This window comes from Triturus cristatus, chromosome 1_1 (genome assembly GCF_964204655.1).
Source record: "Triturus cristatus chromosome 1_1, aTriCri1.1, whole genome shotgun sequence".
NCBI classification, from domain to species: Eukaryota; Metazoa; Chordata; class Amphibia; order Caudata; family Salamandridae; genus Triturus; species Triturus cristatus.
In genome coordinates this window covers 770,550,542-770,571,689 of record NC_140579.1, presented here as the reverse complement: position 1 = coordinate 770,571,689, position 21,148 = coordinate 770,550,542, and the positions used below count along the sequence as shown (strand labels likewise).

The window sequence follows — 21,148 nt, the reverse complement described above, 5'->3', positions numbered from 1 at the left end:
CTGATGTTGGATGTAGTAACCCAGTGTTCAAAGTGTTATGATCAAGTACCGAGGTGGCTCGTTTTAAATATAGCAGGTATATTCTAGCTGGAAGTTGTAAGATTACAGATATTTCTTTAGTTCAAGCTCAAATTACCTAAACACAGTACATTTTAGGGCCATACAGCATGCCTGTAGGTAACCATACATATGCCATGAGATATCACATACCAGTACTGCTTAGAAAAAACTGCAAGAGTTTTTGGTAGGGCTTTTATATATCCACAACAGAAAACCTCCATGGTTCCAACTAAGAAGAGGTGGTAAAGCAGTGGGAAGGAAAAATATGTCCTTCAGCACTTTAATTTATGAGCATTAAGTTGCCACAAAATGTTAAAACATTAAAGCAAACTAGTGAACATTTACGTACTACAACAGATCTTATCTGCAGCATTTCTAACGACTTTTCCATCTATCACAGACCAATTCACAACAGTGAATCCTCCACTCAGAATATGAGCTCCTGAACCACACCTAAGACTATCCTTTCTGCACACATTCCTCCCACACTTAGAGTGCTCTACAGGGGCCGAACAGGATGAAAAACACCCTCGCTACAGCTACCCAGGACCCCTACCCATCAATAGTGAGACCACAATAACCATCATATCAGCAGACTACTTCATCCAATGACTCGTGCTGCTGAGCTGATGACGTATAGCTGGCCAATGAGCGTTGCATGTCAGAGTATCATAGCCAGAAATATGGTCTGACATCTAAATGTCGTCCCATTGGATGTAAATGTTATTTATGATCCCCATTGAGGCAATATTTTTGGAAACAATACTTAGGACACAATATTTATGTGAGACAATATTTTGACTATGATATTCTGTTACAGTAGCCTTGCTTTTTAGAAAGGCAACATTATTACAAATGCAAATGCACTAAGGTCTGCACTGAAATTAAATATCATACTGCAGTTATTGAGTGAGGGCCAATCTGATAGAGACTTCTAGCTGCAGATTCCTTACCTTTGAATTTCCCAGGCTCAGGTTGGATCCAGAAACCTTTACTGAGCAATACCCCTTGTGCGGACCGTCTGGTGACTCCATTTGGCTCCGTGTGAAGTCATCGGCGTTAGTTATGATATCACAGTGCCTATATAGCACCACCCCGGCGCGCAGACGTCAGTTATTTTCTTTACGCGCCAGATAAGGGCGGATCTGGGAACAGCTAACCCTCTGTTGCTTTTTGATAGGCTTTTTCTCCACTTTTTGTCGGATTTGGAAGATTTTTTCTTTTATGTTTAAGGATGTCTTCGAGGAAGACAGGGATCAAACCAAGCAGTGCCTGTCACTCATTGATGTCAGTTACCGACCACCACCTCGTCTGCCTCTGGTGTCAAAAGCGTGACAATGATTCAAAGTTGTGCTCGGACTGCCTAGCTATGGCTCTGAAGGCCTTGCTGGAGCGGGCCGTGAAACTCCTTGTAGCCCAGCAGTTGACACCGTCCAGCGTGACTCCGCAGACATCCCGGTCCCGATCGAAGAAGAGGAGGTCGTGGGACCACTCCCAGAGCCCAAAGCCCACTTCGTCCCACTCAAGGTCTTCAGGACACTCGGGGAAGAGGCACAAGAAGAAGAAGAAGAAGTCCAAGCGGACTGCTCTGGGTGGCCCAAAGATCCTTAGCCAACACCACACAGCTGAAAGTTTGGTGGTACAGGCCTCTACATCCCTTCTGCCCCTCCGGATAGGGAATCCAAGAGGTTGGATTCATTTGGGAAGAAGATGATTTCTTCCTCCAGCCTAGCATTGCGGTCGGTGAATACCGCATACTTATTGGGCCGTTTCTCCCACTCCCTTTTGGAGTCGGTTGCACAAGTGATGCCACAAGTCCCGGAGGAGGCCCGGGCTGTGCTCTCCCAAGGAGTTAAGGACGGGAGGGATGCAGCAAAAGTCACCATACGGTGTTCCTTTGATATGACAGATTCGCTGGGCAGATCAATTTCCATGACAATGGCCTTGAGGCGCAATGCCTGGCTTAGGACAACTGACTTCTCAGGCGATGTCCAGGCTAATTTGATGGAAATGCCCTTTGATGGAACCCATCTTTTTGGGGAAAAGGCAGATTCAGCCTAGTGAGGCTCAAAGACTCTTGAGCTACGGCCAGATCCGTGGGCATTTCTTCTACTCCTCGTGGCCAGTCTATTTTTTGCCCCTTTTGTGGCAACGGAAGGGGTTTCCAGCCAAGTCAGCCCTATCCCAGCCACCGTCCTGCACAAACTTCCCAAGCCATGCAGGAACATGGACGTGGTGCGCTCTGACCAAGGAATGAAAGTCAGAAGATGTCGGCCACACTGCCCTCGGCAGCCGCAGCCTCCTAGCACTCCGAGTCTGAATCTGCAAGACCACACCCTTCCAGTTGGCTGGAGAATCTGTCATCATCTCCATCACTAGAGGTCCATAACATCAAACAAGTGGGTCATGCAGATCATTCAGGAGGGCTATTCTCTGCCTTTCCTTTCTTTTCCTCCTCCCATTCTGCCAAATCAGGTACGGCTGGTGGAGGATCATCTGAAATTACTCCAGGAAAAGGTTAAAGCTCTCTTGACCAAGTGAGCTATAGAAAGGGTCCCGGTGTCAGAAGTAGGCAGTGACTGTTACTCCCACTGCTTTCTGATTCCGAGAAAGAACAAAGGGTGGTGACCCATTTTAGATCTACGGACCGTCAATCTCCTCCTCAAGAAGGAGAAGTTCAAGATGCTCACTCTAGCTCAGGTCTTGTCTGCCCTAGACTGAGAAGACTGGATGACAGCGTTGGACCTGCAGGATGTGTATTTTCACATCCCCATTCTGCCGCGCCACAGGCGTTACCTGCGGTGCAATGTGGGGCACGAGCACTTTCAGTTCACTGTGCTCCCCTTGGGCTTTACCAGTGCCCGTCAGGTGTTCACCAAGGTGATGGCTGTGGTGAAACTTATCTGAGCAGGTTAGGGTTGTCTGCCTTCCCCTACCTCGTCAACTGGCTGTTGTTTCCCATCTTCAGACTATGGCGAACCTCCTGCATTCCCTGGGGTTCTTTATAAGCATGCCAAAGTCACACCTGCCTCCCTCTCAGATGCTCCCTTTCATCAGAGCTCTTCTGGACACAGTACAGTTTCAGGCCTATCCTCCCGAGCAGTGACTCCAGGATACCCAGGTTATGATTCTGATGTTTCAGCCTCTATCCTGGATTTCTGTGAGACTGACTCTGAAGCTGTTGGGCTTCACGGCCTCCTGCATCCTGGTGGCAAAGCATGCCAGGTGGTGTATGCGGGCTCTGCAGTGGGACCTGAAGTTCCAGTGGGCACAGCATCAAGGAAATCTTACCGACATGGTCCAGATCTTGGAAGGTACAGCAAGAGATCTGCGGTGGTGGTTAATGAACCATGATTGGGTCAATGGCAGACCCCTCTCCCTTCCCCAACCAGAGCTCTCAGTTGTGGCAAATGTGTCACTTCTGGGATTGGGCGAGGTAGAGATCAAGGCACACTGGTCTCCGGCGAAGTCAGGGCTCCACATCAATTTGTTGGAGCTTCAAGCGATTCGGTTGGTATTGAAAGCATTTCTTCCCTCTGTCAAGAGGAAGTTAGTGCAGGTTTTCATGGACAACACCACCGCCATGGGGTGGGGTCGTAGACTCTTTGTTGAGAGGTCCTGCATCTCTGGACTTGGCAGGAACAGCAGGGCATAACCCTGGTGGTTCAACACCTGGCAGGTTCTCTGAACACCAGAGCAGGTGAACTTGGCCGCCAATTCCTAGTGGATCACGAGAGGCGTCTCCAGTTGGAGGTGGCGCAAGGTCTCTTTCAGCAGTGGGGAGAATCTTGGTTAGATTTGTTCGCTTCTGAAGAGAACGTGCAGTGTCACCAATAATACTCGCTGGAGTTTCCAAGGTGGCTATCGCTCGGCGAGGCCTTTCGTCATGAGTAGAGCCCAGGACTGCTGTAGGCCTTCTCTGCCCATACCACTTCTGCCCAAAGTTCTGAAGAAGTCATCCTTGTGGTGCGGTACTAGGCAAGGAGAGTCTGGTATCCAGGGATTCTGAAGATGAGTTTCCAAGGTGGCTATTGCTCAGCGATGCCTTTCGTAGAGCTCAGGCCTGCTGTAGGCCTTCTCTGCCCATACCACTTCTGCCCAAAGTTCTGAAGAAGTCATCCTTGTGATGCGGTACTAGGCAAGGAGAGTCTGGTATCCAGAGATTCTGAAGATGAGCATTGATCCCCCGATCAAGCTGCCCCTTCGGGAGGATCTTCTGTCGCAGCAGCAGGGGAGGGTTCTTAACTTGAACCTGTCAACTCTGTGCCTTCATGTTTGGAGATTGAGTGGCAGCAGTTGATATCTTTTGACCTTCCTCATGAAGTATGTAACGCTGTTTTGGCGACCGGGCGGCCCTCAACTAAGATGGTATATGCCTGCAGTTGGCAGAAATTTGTATTATACTGTACAGAAAGGTCTAGTGACCCTATTTCTGCTTCTCTTTCCACTGTTCTTTTATTCATTCTGACCCTTGCCCAGCAGGGCTCTGCTCTGGGAACTCTCAAGTTTTACCTTTCTGCTTTGTCTGCTATTTGCAGCTGCCAGACCAGCTTCTCTCTTTAAATCTCCAATTTTACATAGGTTTCCAAAAGGGCGGCTCACTTGTTTCTACCCACGCCCTTTGTTGTGCCACAGTGGGACCTTAATTTGGTCCTCACCTACCTAATATGTGCTCCCTTTGAGCCTTTACATAACTGTTCCCTCTGGCTGTTGACCATCAAAACAGCCTTTTTAGTGGCGATTACATCTGCCCAGAGGGTGAGGGAGTTTCAGGCATTATTTTGCACGCATCCCTATCTTATGTCTTATCCAGAAAAAGTGGTGATTTGCACCCAGGCTTCCTTTCTACCAAAGGTCATGACCCCATTCCATCTGAGTTAATCCATCCCGCTGCCCACCTTCTTTACTGCCCCGCATCCCTCTAAAGATGGAGGAGCGTCTCCACCAACTGGACCCAAAAAGAGAGTTGTCATTCTACCGTGACCGCACAAAAGTGTTCCAGGTGGACGACCAACTCTTTGTGGGGTACATAAGAAGGGTCGGGCAGTGCAGAAAAGGACCATCTCTCGCTGGGTCATTCTCTGCATTAAGATCTGCTATGCCCTGGCTAAGAAGCAGACCCCGAGGGATTAACGGCCCATTCCACCAAGGGAAAGGCAGCAACTACGGCTTTGGCTCTGGGTGTCCCAGTCCTGGACATCTGCCAGGCAGCAACGTGGGCATCTTTGCACACATTTGCAAAACACTACTGCCTGGACAGTCAGGTCTGCAGGGACCATCATTTTGCCCGTTCAGTCATGCAGGACTTCCTAGTGTAAGGGATTGGTCCGCAACCCTCCGACGAGATGGTATGGCTTGGGTATCTCATTCAAAGGTAACTAATCTGCAGCTAGAATTCTCTATAAGATGAACAAGTTACTTACGTTTGGTAACGCATAATCTGGAAGAGACTCCATCTAGCTGCAGATTCCTTACAGCCCCACACATGCCTCCCAGTTTTGCGAACTGATTTTATTAGGGCTAGGGTTACTCCCCTTTTCAGGGCCCTAGTTTTGCACACGACTACATCAGTAACTTCGTGGCTCTGTGTTTCTGGTGTGGAAAAAAGGAAAGTACTGACGTCCGTGCACCTGAGTGGCGCCTATATAGGCACAGCAACGTCATAACGGATGTCGACGACATCACGCTGAGCTGAATGGAGTCACGCGACTGCGCACACAAGGGGTGTTGCTCAGCAAAAGTTTCTGGATCCAGCCTGAAGCCTGGGAAATTCAAGGGTAAGGAATCTGCAGCTAGAGTCTACCACATAATGCGTTACCGAAGGTAAGTAACTTGTTCGTCTTTGACATCCCAATGAGGTACAGAAGGAAGACAGATGCATGAGAAGTTACAGACTCTCACCCGGGGGTCTGCTTGCTACATGGCTTTCCGCATACTGCAAAGACTAAGATCACCAGTAGGTTTATTGATCTAGGGCTGGTCCTGGCCAAGCGGGAGATTACTTCTCATTGGAAGGCGCGGCAGGGCCCTAATTTCTTACGGTGGGCTAGGGAAATGGAGAAATGGGCGGGAAGTGAGGGGACTTATAGATTGTGCTTGGCTCGACGCAGTGACAATGAAAGATCGCACGAATGGGCCCGGGCATGGATGGCTCTCCTGGACTTGTTCAAATGTTCGGTCATGGGGGATGGGGGTGATCCGGTGGGGGATGACGGGACCCCGGTTCCTTGAGTGCACTATACAGGGCTTCCCCCCTCTGCTCTTGCGGTACTGTCTGTTGGGATTGCCGGGAGGCGGACTTGACGGGTGGTGACTGAGGTTTTGATGTACATGTACTTCTGATAGGTACGGGCGACATGCTTGGGTGGGTGGGTAGGGAGGAGGGGCTCGTTGGGGGGGATTTTGGGTGATGGGGTGGGGGGTATTTTGGCTGTCTCGCACACTCATGGTGGATTACTCCTGTGGATGCACTACCTAGTAGCACGGACATTATTGGGGTGAATGCTGTACAGATGTAGCTTATGTGCTGGGGTGATTATTGCAAGATGTCCTGATTTGGCTGGGGGGAGGACTATGGGGGACGGGGATTGACTGCATTTTGTTCTGTGACCTAATAAAGTTTGTTTTAAAAAAAAATGAAAAGTTACAGACTCTCACTCTGGGAGGATGGATTCACAATTTCATTTTCAGCGCTGTTTAATATGTTTTCCCAACCATCTGACATGAAGGTCAATGAGTAAAGCCTCGTGTTTTTGCAGATGTATTCGGATGGATTTGGTGGATAATGGCGATATTTTTAACCTCTGGAATAGCAAACATTTTGGCGCCAAGAAGGATGTCAGCTTCTGGATACTTAAAGAAAGAAATTCAACAATGGCAAAAGGTAGGTTTACCAATGTGTCTACCTTCCACCTCTGCATGAATTGTCACGTTATGCCTTCAGAATTATTATTTTCTGTCTGCCTGTCCGAATTGATTTTTGTTTGGCCATCTTAACATACTCACTGGACGAATCATACAATGACAGGAATTTGTTGAGAAGTGCTCGACGATTAAACTGGAAATAGTGACTCCCGTTGTCCACTGACACTGATCACAGTTTACCAATGTAGATAATCTCGGAATTGATATTAAAGGGAGTCGTTTCTGCTTCTTTGCAAACAGTACACATCTGGTTTGCCATAAAGCCACTGTCTTGGGCTTAACAGTGATGATTTGCTGGCTTCTCCTCTGTGGTCATTCTTTCACGCATTGAAACGGTGCCCATAGTTAGGTGCATTTGAACTGATTGTATCTTTCAGAACCATTGTACTGATGCATGACTCTACTCATACAGGCATGGCATTTAGATTAGTGCACATCTAAGTACGCAATCAATTTTGGGCAAGCAGTTCCTCTTTCACATTCTCAGAAGTCTTCAGTCTTTCTTTATTCCAAGCCCACGTCGAACCCCGACCCAAACTTCATGGCAAGGATCCGTGGGGGCAGGAATGGGTGAAGGGAGTGGGGATTAGGAAACCATTTCCGGGGTTGTCCATAGCCAACACTAATGTGAGAGTTTTGAATGAGCAAATGCATCAATGAAAACAGAAAGTGACTGAAGAACACTGCTTTCCTTAATTGGGGGGGGGGGGCATGAATCCCTCACACTCCATGGCCCCCAAGCAACTGTTCCAGCAGCACTAAGAACAGTTAGATCTCTACAAAGCAGGCTATCTTTTCCGCTCTCAACAATGACTTAGCCTGAAACAGGCTGCCTCCGTCACTGTAAAAAGAAAGAGAGCCTCAACAACTCTCTCCGCTGCGAGGGGACACTGAACCTGATGGTGGCATGAAAAATGGGTCCCACTGCCCTGCTTAGGCCAGCCATAATTGAGATTCAGTAGGTCTTGCCCACCTTTGGGCCCCAGTGCCACTGTAACTGAGAAAACCATGTGAAGCAGGCTATCGCCTTTGCCCTTGCTAAAAAATAATGAGCCTTAGTTCACCAAATACCCCCATCTGGGCCATATTTTTGAGGCCAAAACTAAGATGTCTCCAAGGGGCATATTTACAACGAGGCGATAAAAAATTATCGTCGCTTTAGCGGCCGTTTTCGGCCGAAAAGCGGCGATAATTTTATCGCTATATTAGCAAGGCCACGCTAACGCGTGAAACCTTGCTTTAGCGTGGAGATGTCTAACTCCCAGCTTTGCATCTCTAATGAGATGCAAAGTGGGCGTTCCTGACCTGACATGACAGGAGAAATGTCGCTAAGCGACATTTCTCCTATCATCAAGCCCCACGCTATGAAGCATAGCGTCAGGAAAAGTAGCGATAACACCTGTTATCGCTACTTTCCTAACACCTGCCTCAGGACTGACTTAGCCATGATATCCTATGGATGGAGGATATCATGGCTAAGTTTGTGAGTCCCTATCAACTAGCTAACGTGAGATTATCACTGGGTTTCCAGCGATAATCTCACGTTAGCCAGTTAGCGCTAGGATTTTTATCGCAGATGAGATAAGTGTTGCTAATAGCACGCTATCTCAGCGATAAAAATCGGCGCTAGCCGGCGATAATTATCCGAGCGCTAAGTGCGCTCAGCGATAATTATCGCCGGTTGTTGTTGATATGCCCCCAAGTTGTCTTTAAATGGACTGTTCAGCTTCTATTTCCCACTCCTCTTGACCGTTCCTAGACCCAAAACAACTCTGTCACAGCAATGGTGCTATGACCTTAATATAAGCAAGGAAGAATACTTTGGGTAATTAGACAGAAGTAATTTGGTTATAGTTGGCCCCTCTAACACTTGAGCCCTGATGCCACTCTTTTGAAAGGTATTACATGTTTTTCTTCATTTTTTGAGGACCTATAGGGGCGGTGGTTACTCTTGTGATGTTAATTAGAAGTTATACACATTGAGCACCATTAGTGATAAGCATGGTGCTTGGACCTCGTGTGACTATAGGAAAGTGCCGAAGATGACACTGCGAGCCAGATGGTGAGTAATAGCCAACAGGCCCATGGCGGTTGCTTATGTGAGGCACTTCCTAAAATGTTTAAAATATTTTTTAATACATTTTGAATGATCTTAATGGCTATTAGGTACTTGATCTGGTAAAAAACGACACTGTGACACATGGCTTGTGTCTGAGGGCTTTTTTTTACAATATTTTGGTGCACGGCAACGCAGCAAGCCTTCCTGCTGCACTGCCATGCGTAAAAATAAAAGTACAGGAATGAGCCGTATCAACAAGATACAGTACATTCCTGTCCTTCTCCTCGGCGCAGACACCCTTGCGTCATTTTGCAAGGGTGCCTGCACTGAGGGATGATTGATTTTGTGCGGAGAGGGACATCTTCCTGCACAAAAACAATCATTAAAGGCATTTTCCTCTTTCTATGTGTGCTGCAGAATGCTGATGCATTCCCTGGTTTCCAAAATGTTGTAAATCTTGGAAGGCGTTAAGTTCCATGCATGTTGCATGGGAACACCCACAACAACACCCATGGAACACCCCTTTCATGTAGAGTTATGCATGAAAGGGAAACATATTTACAAGGCTGTGAAAAGAAACGCAGGGTAACTTTACATGGCCTTGTAAATATGGGGAAGCCCATTGCCCTACCGGTGCATCAATAAAAGTGACGCAACTGTGGCGCAATGGGCTTGAAATAAGCCCTTGAGTTTTTACTTGTGCTTGACCGAGCATTTGTTAGAAGCCTTTGAATTTCTTCAGAAAAGTAGCAGTGTGAATAGTGGCCATGGCTTGTATGTCGTATTTCCTTGATGCCACTCTGCCTGCTGCACCTCTAATAGCTACAACCCTGTGATGTAAACTGTCTCTTCTCCCCCCTGCACTGAGCCATCACTCCAAAGCCTGATGCCGGAAAAAGAAACAGGCTGTCCTTTTGAGAAAAAGCAGTTTCGACATCTCCCTCCCCTGCTCTTTCAATGTCTGAAGCAACATTGTACAGCATTGGGGCCCCAGGGCCCTACTGCTAGCAAGAAAATGGGCCCAACTGCAATTCTAGTTAAGAAAGCAGCAATAGTTGGGTTGCAAGAGGCCCATTACACCCCTAGGCCCAGGTGCCACTGCCCCTGCTTCACTAAAATTTGCTATGTCACTGCTTAAAAAAGGACCCCACATATCTACAAAACCACTGTCTGTGCTCCTTTGTAAAAAAAGAAAAATGAGCCCTAAAAACCCCTTCCCCACCACCAAGGAGCTAGGGGATTTAAAGTTTCTCACTTCTGTGATCCCTTTAAAGGACTATCTCATAAAAAGGTGTCTGTTAACTTTCTGTGTCCATTTGACATCTCTATAAGAAACATGTAAGCTCCAAGAGCCCTGGGCTCAAATTATAAATAGGGCGCACGTTTGCTCTTTTCACCACAGTGCACCTGGTGCAGGCCAGGAAAGTGCGCCTGCTTATACTAAAAAATCCTTTGCCCTCAGCACAGGCATGAACTCTCACAGTTCTCCCCTGCATTGAGGAGAGCAAATTAGTAAAGTATGGAGCTGCATATTTAAATCATAAGTGCCTCTTTCTCTGTGGGTGGATCTGCCTCTTTTTAAAGAGGGAGAGAGGTATCCCCACTGCAGGTGGTCCAGTGTCTTTACTGCATCTGCCTGCTATGGAGGGTCTAGGTCGGTTCATTAGACCGTTACAAAGGGCACCTTTGGGGTGCGCACTGTTCTTAACTCCATATGTAGTGCACAGTCAATGCGACTCCTGATGACTTCATTGCCATTGTGCCTGCCCCTTTAGTACTCCACAAGCATAACAGAAAAGGTTTCTCTACCAATGAACTAATTCCCCCTCGTGTTTGCACTAGCACAAAATGTGTCCTGCCATGGTCTATATTATATAAGGGGCCACATATATGAAAATGCCCCGGGCACATGAGAAGCGGGTGCAAATACCCACAGAGCCCCAGGACACTATGCGCAATAGAGTCACAGGAGCACTTACAGATAAAAAAAAATATAGGAAGCAAAATATTTCTTACTTGGTATTTTCTCTTCTTTTAGCTGCACAATTTGGTGGTACCATACTTTATTCTTTCCTTTCCCATTGACTCAAATGAGGTAAATATATGGTCTAAGTCATTACTCGTGTGTGGTGTGTGCACCTTGAAACAAAATTAATGTTTGTTGGAAAGCGGGATATTGGTAGGAGTAAGTATGCACCTACCACTAGTAATAAGGCCACCAACATGGTATAGGGTCCAGTAAAGGTCTCAGTAAATTAGCCCCTTGCTCAACCCTTGGTAGCTGACAATGAGCAGTCAGGTCTAATTTAGGAGGCAGGAGTAAAAAAGATTTAAATACACTATTTCATCAAATAAATGAAACACAATACACAATAAAAATCCACACCAATTTATAAAGAGGGGAAGTATTTTTGTGAACAAATGGACACCAAAATGACAAAACTCCAATGTAGGGAACCGATTAACCACTTTATACTGCTTAAAAACATATAGCACCACTCTGGGACATCTGGTCACGCTTGACCAGGACAAAGTAAAAGTTTAAGGCCGTCTGCGATGAAGATCTGGTTGGATACACAAGCAGGAGGCCCTGGTCAAAATGTTACCTTCACACATAGAAACTTTTCTAGAGCTTTTTCTTAATATGTCACTCTAGCCTCCACAGCAGGCCGGATTCGGAGAGGATTTGCCGGCTTGACATTTCACGAGGCCCGGTCAGATCCTGGAAGTCTGGAGCTACGGAGCTTTCAGCGGGCTGAACCTGAAATCCTAACCGGGTCACAGTTGAAGGTAGTTGGCTTGACTCTCGATGTCGGGTCGGTCGTCTCATGGAGCTTTTTCGCAAAAGTTCTTCAAACTTCAGGAGGTGCTTCCTTAAGGTCTCCTTTTAGGTTCCAAGTGTCCAACTCACCAATCCAAAGGTCTGGAATCTCCTAGATGGTCTCTGGGATTTCTGGTCCACAGTCCCCACAATGCATCTGGCCAAATCCTTAAAAGTCCACTGGACACACTCCAGAATGGGGACTTTTATTGGAGATGATGCAGCTGGGGTCTGTTAATCTGTAGCTTGCAGGGAGTCCACTCCTTAACCCTTCTTTAAAGCAAGGCTCAGTCCCCAGGCCTGTATTACTAGATGGTGCAGTTATTCAGACTGCAGGCCTTTGGGTGTAAATCCAGATTCCAGCAGGGAACTCCTTTTTTCTGTGTGGTTTCAGTCAGCAGAACTGAGAGACTATGCAAGCTCTATCATATTTATTCAGTGTTCTAAGGATGACAAGCAGAGGGGCACCTCTGTCCAGTGAGATGCTGGGCGCCACACAAAAGCATGACAAATTCCTCCAAAATGTGTCATCTTCTTGTCCCACAAAGCAATGTACTTCCAAAATCCAACATGGATGATTTCTCTCCAGAGGAGTAAGAGGTAGCTAAAGCAATCCACAGTGGTGTGGCTCATTTCCATTAGCTCTCCTCCCTCTGACCTCTGCAAATTCATGTCCTAAACCTGCCATCAAGCTGGGGCACAGGATGTGGGGATAGGTACGCCTGGCATACCTTACTGATCTGCTCTCTCTTTGACCTCAGTTTGATTTACCCAGCCCCCTCTGCAGGACTCATCATCCTCAGCGTCAGAGCTCTCTCCATCAGATAACCTTTGCTCCGGCCAGGCCACTTATCACCTAATCAAAGCAGCCTGGCTAAGCCTGTTAAGGCTGACCAATCAGCAAAGATGACTATGGGGCTTGATTTTGGCTTACAGAAGAGAAAGTTCTATAACTTGTATTCTGTACGAGTTATGATAAATTCAACAGTGGCAAGTTGTTGAATTCATCAATACCAATCTTTTAAGTCCTTGAATGATATTTCTCCTTTCCTAGTTATACCTGAGTCAAATATTGCAATGTTAGCCTATGGAGCTAAGTATCTGCAATGGGGAAAAATTAAATGGGCAGTTTATCCCTCACCAGGGCATATAAAACATATTTTATAAGGTCTCTCCTTATAGTTACAGGCCACCCCACCCCAGAGACACCTAGATGAGACCTTGGGGATGCCTAATACGTTAAAATAAGGTAGATTGTTACTTTTGAAGTGCCCATACCAGCAAAGTTGAGGTTGCACACATTTATTTTTAGCAACAGTCTGCAAAGCCAGGGTGCCTTGAAAAGGACAGCAGGCACTCAGCAGTGCAGGAAATCTACGGGGCCTCTAAACTTCGATGCCCTATTATATACTAGGGACTTGTATGCAGTTTGAATCCCCTAGACCTATTATATACTAGGGACTTATAGGGTCTGTCAATGCCAATTGTAAGTGTAACCAATTATATGTACCTTTTTAAACATAGCACTGGCCCTGGGCCTGGTTAGCAGAGCCCAGGGTACAGTCAGTCAGTTAGGACCAGTATCATTCAGCATAAAATGGGGATGAACCGGGCAAAAGGATGACTTTCTAGCAATGCTAGTGAAAGGAACAGCATTAACCTTTGCCAGAAATAGGCTAAATTTCCGTTGCTGCCATTTCACTTTGCATCTATCCGCCCTCCTTACCATTAGACACGTAATGCTTTTCCCTTTTAAGCCCATGAGTTTTATTAGGTTGAGGGGAGCATAGAACTGGTGGGAACTCCACCCACTGATGCCCATAGAAAGTGTCTAATATCCACACCAGTACCAAAAGTACCAAAGAAGAGTGTGAGAATTTTAAATAGGTCCACTATGCATCCGTCCAAATTGCAAGATATAATAACTAAATATATGGTGAACCTAAACAGAAAGTGGATCATTGGATCCTCCTCTGTCAAAGAAGTGGCTTTTTTTTTTTAGAAAGCAGTGCCCTCACCCACTATTGGTGGCATGCTTCATCAAAGGGTTCACTTCTTATTAACAGGTAGTATGGCAGTCTGAATGGGCTCCTGATGGAAGGAGATATTGTGGAGATCTTTTCAGTTTGAAACCAGAATCCAAAGTTATGAAAATCTAGAATTACCCAGTGGCCAGTCTACTAAATTTTATTATGGTTACCACTGAATAGAATGCAATACACCACCTATAATGTAGGAGCTGAAAATGTGGGCATTGTTGTACATAACCTGGCGATGGACACTGTCGTACACAGCCCAACGATGAGACAGAAAAAGTTCAGTACTTCAAATACAAACACCCCAACTACTAGTATTGGTTGGGTCTTTTTTCTCATATTAGTGAAGGAATTAAAAGAGTCCAGCCAAAAAAGATTCCCCAATTAAATGGTACATATGGGGATATAGTGCATACCATTCCCATTGTGGGGTATGGAACCCGGGCATTGTATTGGATAGCGCCGAATTAGGCCAAGTCATTCCAAGTATTTGTGGTACCCACCCAATGCTATTGGAGATACTAGATCCTGCTGGGTCCTCTTATTCAGCCACAATAATCTTACATACCGCTTAACCAGACTAGATGGTTCACATTGAGGAGACTATGCATACCATATTTATCTCCTGGAATGTAGCTGGGCTGGCATCCAAACTAGTTATTCCCGATTGATGTGAATTCATAGACCAACATGACTTTTGTATCTTTCAATAGACATGGTCTACGCAGCCCCTCCATCATGTAGGGTACAAACATTTTTACAAAGTGGCTACATCCTCTGGGAAGGGCAAGCCCTCCTGGGGTTTAATGATTTGAGCTAGAACTTCCACATGTGGCTCAATGAAAGTGATCAATATGGACTCCCCTGACATTGGGTGCCTTAGTTTGAAAACGACTTCAGATGTAACATACTATATTTATAGTATTTATTGCAGACCAACTGGGAACAAAAGGAATCTATAGTTGTGGATATATTGAATGGGCATTTAGCCACACTCTCAGCCTCTGCAAGGAAAATTGTGTGGGGGATTTCAGTTGTCAATTTGAACCCTGTGCGGACAGCCAGGCCCTTGCGGCAGACGAAGATGTTGCCTGGTCTATCCCTGAGTTAGAAATTCCTCTCATCAAGAGATGGTCTCCTGCTGCAGTCCAAATTAACGCACTTAAGCTAAATCAGGGGCTTCAGGCCTGCAATGGTAGATCAATTTCCGACAAATTAGGCAACCAGACATTTAATAGGCCAAGTCACACTAGCCTAATAGACCAAAAATTGCTGGATGTCAAATTGTGGACTCTCATGATTGACATGATAGTTCTCCCCCACTTTGATAGCAATCATACTGCCCTGATTCTCAAGTTGAGTTTGTCCACAGCGCACAATGTAGTTCCAATGTGAACCCCTTGGCAGAAGACTGATAATAAACTAGTAATAAAAGCAGGGTTAAATTAAGTTGTTTAAAATACTCCCAGGAGTCCATCAGTGAAATTTACAGATTAGCTGCCAATGGCATGGAGGGGTCGGTGCTTCTGGACCAGCTAGTAGAGGCCCCTGAGATATTGAGTGCGAAATCCGAAGCCCACGACCGATGTTTAAAAGCCTGAGGAATCACTTTGTGATCGAATGAGGGCAAACATTGGAGAGGACACGCCCACAACCTGGTATAATAAATCATGCAGAGACGCTAAGATTGAACCTATTCAAGCAATTAAAAGGGAACATAGACCTTCGATCCATACCACCACAGTCTTACAGGAAAGTGCTTTCTGAGGCCAAAAAGGACTTGGAGCGGAGAATATGGGAGGCCCTCTTAGATTTAGCCAGCTTGGACAATCATTGCTCTTTCTGGAAATTAGGGTGTGCTCTGGCAGCAGGGATGAGTTTCGGTTCATAGAAAACAACATCGTAGCCAGGGACTTGGTGTTGCATTTCTCTAGTTTATATTCCCTGGAGGAAGGTCACCGTGCCATGTTCAGTAACTCACTGGGTTCTGGGGAACAACTAATACAATTGTTTCAAAGCAATAAAGGGGAGCAAGACGTGTACCCAAAGGTTGTCCATTTAGGGTGCAGCACATGCAGGCAAGATTTCGGAGCCCTCGAAATCGCTGTGCAAGAATTAGTATAGCAATAAGGGGAATTGTTTCTAATAAAGTGCCTTGATTAGATAACATCGCCAGTGGTCTATTTGTGAGTGAGCCAAGCAAGAGTGCTTATTTGTCAGTGTTTTTAACAGCTGTTATGAAAGTGGCACCTATTCCATCAACATAGGCAGGAGCCGAAATCATCCCTATTTCTAAAAAGAGTTCACATGACCTGCCCACATCTGATAATGGGTTTCTGACTCCCCTTCAGGCAGGGATCAAAGAGTTGACTAGCACTATTGAACAAGTGTTCCATCTGCAGGTGTTGTATTGGAAGACTGTCATATTTGTTGGGAGACGACTCTATGTCGTTTTTATTGGCCTATGCACTGCCCTCGACTTAGTACACAGGTCAACGCTTTAGCGGGTTCTTTCTGAGATGAGGTGCCAAACTGACTGCTCGACATTATAAATAGACTGCATCATAAGAATTATGTGCAAGTTAGGTTTGGAAGTGCAGGTGAGTTGGCTGACCCTTTCCTTGTGACTAGAGGAGTTAGGCAAGGTGTGCATATTTGTGCCTACGTTGTTCACACTTTATGTTAATGGACTTGTACATTTTTAGACCAGTGTGATAATGACACACCCAGATTGGCAAGCTTGAGGGTTCTGGTCCCCATGTTTGCAGATGATAGTTTACTCCTCTCCAAATCACCCATGGGACTTCAAAAAGCCTTGAATCAACTTGTGTGTTTCTGTAAAATGAGGGGCCTAGAGATCAACGTGAGCAAACCTAAGTAAATGGTCCTGAACCCTGGGCCCTCGACAAGGGCTAACCCAACACTAGCTGGGGCCCTTTTGTTTACCTAGGTATAACACTGAATGAACACCTGGGGTGGCAAGCACACATTATTCAGCGTAGGTTACAAGTGTCAGGAGGAATTCTTAAGATGCTAGGTCACAGTTTTGCCCAATCCAACTTGCTTTACTGATATATAATCATCAGGCACTGGGATCAGCTTCCTATGGCGCAGAGTTAAGGGGCATTTAGATATATCCACATTAGTTCAATCTATCAATCAATCAATCAGGGGTTTGTATAGCGCGCTATTCACCCGTGAGGGTCTCAAGGTGCTGGGGGGAGGCAGTTCCGGACCAGTCGAAGAGCCAGGTCTTAAGGTCCTTTCTGAATGTGTGCAGGGTCGGGGAGCGTCTGATGTTGACAGGAAGCTCGTTCCAGATCTTGCCTGTGATGTAGGAGAAGGCTCTCCCACCTGTTCTGTTTCTGCGGATGCGGGGGACCTCTGCCAGGGCAAGGTCAGCGGAGCGGAGGTTCCTCTGGGGTACGTGGAAGGATACTCTGTCGTTGAGGTATTTGGGTCTGATGTTGTTGAGGGATTTGTAGGCATGGGTGAGGAGTTTGAAGGTGATCCTCTTCTCGACGGGGAGCCAGTGGAGGCCTCGTTGGTGTTAGGTCATGTGCTCGTGACGCGGTGTCCCGAGGATTAGTCTGGCTGCGGCGTTCTAGATTGTTTGGAGTTTGTGTAAAAGAGTTCTGTTGAGTCGGGTGTAGAGGGCGTTGCCATAGTCAAGTCTGCTGGTTATGAGTGCGTGGGTGATAGTCTTCCTGCAGTCCAGGGGGGATCCATTCAAATGTCTTATGGAGGATGCAAAGGCAGTTGAAGCTAGTGGAGACAACGGCGTTTATCTGGGGGTTCATGGAGAGGGAGGAGTCAAGGATGATGCTGAGGTTTCGGGCAGAGTCTTTGTGAGTGAGAGGATGGGCTGGGTGTCGTCGGTGTAGGAAACAATGCTGAGCCCATGCTGTCTGACGATGGCAGTGATGGGGGCCATGTAGATGCTGAAGAGGGTCGGGCTGAGTGATGATCCTTGGGGTACTCCGCAGATGATGTCAGTGGGTTCGGAGAGGAAGGTGGGGAGTCTGATCCTCTGGGTTCTGCCGGAGAGGAAGGATTGAATCCAGTCGAGTGCGGCTCCTTGTATCCCTGCGTCGTGGAGTCTGGTGGCTAGCGTGCGGTGCGAGACCGTGTCGAAGGCTGTGGAGAGGTCTAGAAGGATGAGGGCCGCAGGGTGTCCCTGGTCTAGTAGCATGCGGATGTCGTCCGTGGCAGCGAGGAGGGCGGTCTTGGTGCTGTGATTGCTGTGGAACTGCGAAGGGGAGGAGAGAGATGGGCCGGTAGTTTTTCAGGTCCGTTGGGTCGGCCGTTGGTTTCTTGAGAAGGGGTTTCACCTCTGCACGTTTCCAGTCATCTGGGCAGGTGCCGGATCTGAGGGAGGTATTGAACATCCGTCCTAGTTTGGGAGCAATGACAGTGGCGGCCCTGTGGAAGATGTGTGGAGGGCAGGCGTCCATTAGGGCTCCTGAGTGAGTTTTCTTCATGGTCGCGGTGATGTGCTCGACGATCGCAGGGGTCCAGGATGTGATGGTCGGCTTCTTGGTGGTGGTGGGAGTGATGTTAGGTGCTGACTCGCTGAAGTTGTCATAGAGGATCTTGATCTTCAAGTGGGAGTAGGAGCTGAGCTTGTCGCAGAGTTCCTTGGAGGGTGTGACATCCATGGTTTCGCTGGTGGGTTTTGCGAACTGCTAAATGATGTTGAACAGTTTCTTGACGTTGGTCGCGTTGGTCTTGACTTTGTCTCTTATGAAGGCCCGTTTGGTGTCTCTTATGTGCTGGTGGTATTTCTTAAGGGCGCCCTTGTGGTTGGTCCGTGCTTCCGAGGTTTTCTCGTTCCTCCAGGTTATCTCTAGGCGCCTGCAGGAGCGTCTGGCTTCTTGGAGTTCTGCGGTGAACCTGGCCGCTTTCAGAGGGCGTTGTTTGGTGGGGTGGCAGAGAGGAGCCAGCTTGTTGGCGCAGCAGGAGACCCAGCGGTGAAATTCCCTAGCTGCGGAGTTGGTGTTGGTCATGGCGCTGGGGGGGTCTTTGAGGAGGACGGTGTTGAGGAGTTCCTCAGTGACCTTGCCCCAGTTCCATCGCGGCGGACGCGGGGCGGTCTTGGGTGCGGTGGTGGTGTTGAAGGTGAAATGTACGCAGTGGTGGTCCGTCCAGATGGGCTGGGTGGTGTGGCTGAAGCGGATTTTGGATCCTCCCGCGAAGATGGGGTCGAGGGTGTGACCTGCTCTGTGGGTGGGCGTGCTGACGAGCTGCTTCTGTCCGAGGTTGGAGAGGTTCTCAAGGAGAGTGGTGGAGTTGGGGTCATTGCTGTTGTCGAGGTGGAAATTCAGGTCCCCGAGTAGAATGTAGTCCGTGGAGGTGATGGCGTGGGGTGCGGCGAGCTCTGTGATGGTGGTTGCTGCCTGGGTGCGGGGTCCTGGTGGTCTGTAAATGAGGGTGCCGTGTAGCGTAGTCCTGGGGCTGGTCTGGATCTGGAAGTGGAGGTGTTCTGTGTTGGAGTGGGGATCACTCGTGCTGGATGTAGAGAGTCGCAGGGGGGTCTTGTGTGTGACGGCGATCCCTCCTCCCGGGCAGTGAGGGCGGTCCTTTCTCTGTATCTTGTAGCCGTCCGGGATGGCAGTGGCGATGTCGGGGCCGGAGGTGGTGTTGGTCCAAGTTTCCGTGAAGAAGGCGACATCGGGCAAGAGGGTGTCAAATCGTTTTATTTGTCAGTTAGTAGGTGTACCTGCAAGTACCCCTTTTCTTCCTCTTAGGCTGGCTTTTGGGCTGAAAGGTTAGGACTGCGCCCACTGCTATATTGGAGGAGGATCTGGGCCATCCCAGAGCTCCTCTCTTATTGTCAAGGGCTAGAAGAAATTCTACCTTACTCAAGATCTAGTAAGATTCTGTGGATTAAGTATATGAAGTCCACAGAGAGTGAGATTGGGATACCCAGTCTTTGTAGTGCCCCATATGAGGCTGTGTCCACCCCAAAGACTATGATTAAGACTGCTTACTGGCAGTACATAGATATGCTTCTATGTTCCCAGATGAGGCATGGTCCCCTAACAGACACTTTTCTTGCAGTCAAGGATACCTTAGCAAAGGAGGACTTTTTGGGTGAGGTAGAGCCTCCATTAGCTAGGCGACTGTAGTTGCAATTTTGATATGGAACACTGCCACTTCATTCTTTCACTGTTAAGCAGACACGAGTATCGAAAGCCCATGAGCGGCTGTGTCCGTTGTGTGGCGCCACAAATGAAACAGTTGAACACGTGCTCTCTTGTTGCCCAGCATATAAGAGTAACAGGAGGTGTTGGATTATTCCGCTGTTTTGGAATTTAGGCACCAGGGAGCACAAAGAAGCCCTCAGGATACTGAGATATGATACTAGCAAACCTTTGTGGTTTTTGCCCTCTCTCGTTATATGCTGGGAATTTCGAGAACAAGGCAGAAAGCGCGCATTGGCCAGGAAAAACAGCAGAGTAGCGAACCGCCATGTTTAATGCAATTTTGATGAGATATGACTAAGTGATGTCCTACTATTGTAATAGCAAGGTATTTGTTTTTATGAATTTTAATCAATGCTGTTGCCTAATTTTCTATTTGTTTATTAATGAATTATTGATAAGAGACATAACATCTTCTCTGTGCCATACTCTTGTCTGATGTTTATAGGGGGATGTATTTGATTTGTAGCGTGGCAGCATATCTTTGTTGTATACAAATGTCACAAATATCTGATTACTTGCATTACATTGTATATTTCGTGTTATGCTGTTTCACTGGTTTTTATGTGTTTTTCTAGCCTGGTGCCGAAATAAAGATCTTTGAATTGTAATTGAATGTTTGAATACACGTGGCTAGTCGTTATGGACACGCACACACGTACAAGCATCACCGGACTGCACTAATTATAATAAATGTGTAACACCTGTACACAGTATTTGCTTTTGTCTTGCTAATAATTATTATTATTTTTTTTTGTTTTTTTTTAAGACTTTATTTATTTTTGGAAAAGAAACAATACAGCGATCTCCGCAGTGGGTACGTTCAACATAGGTGTGAGAGATACATTTAGACAATTCTATCCTCCTGTCCAATAACACTCTATAAGCCTGGCTCCAGGCAGCATTATTCTGTAAACCATTACAACAATCACATCCGTCGGAACCCATAGCTGAGTACTGTGCAGCACTGACCCTCCCCATATCCGCCCCGATCATTAGAACTCAACCTTCATATTGGTCATATCAAATCCCTGCGCAGCCCTCA

General features: G+C 47.0%; 1 protein-coding gene across 1 annotated transcript in view; it reads left to right on the top strand.

Annotated features, from left to right (window-relative positions):
* LOC146871055 (uncharacterized) overlaps window positions 1–21,148 on the top strand; it is a 145,682-nt gene that overhangs the window by 63,604 nt on the left and 60,930 nt on the right. The window contains exon 4 of the mRNA XM_085646128.1: window positions 6,819–6,943. Within this exon, the coding sequence (XP_085502254.1) occupies window positions 6,819–6,943 (125 nt within the window). The remainder of the gene's footprint in view (window positions 1–6,818; window positions 6,944–21,148) is intronic.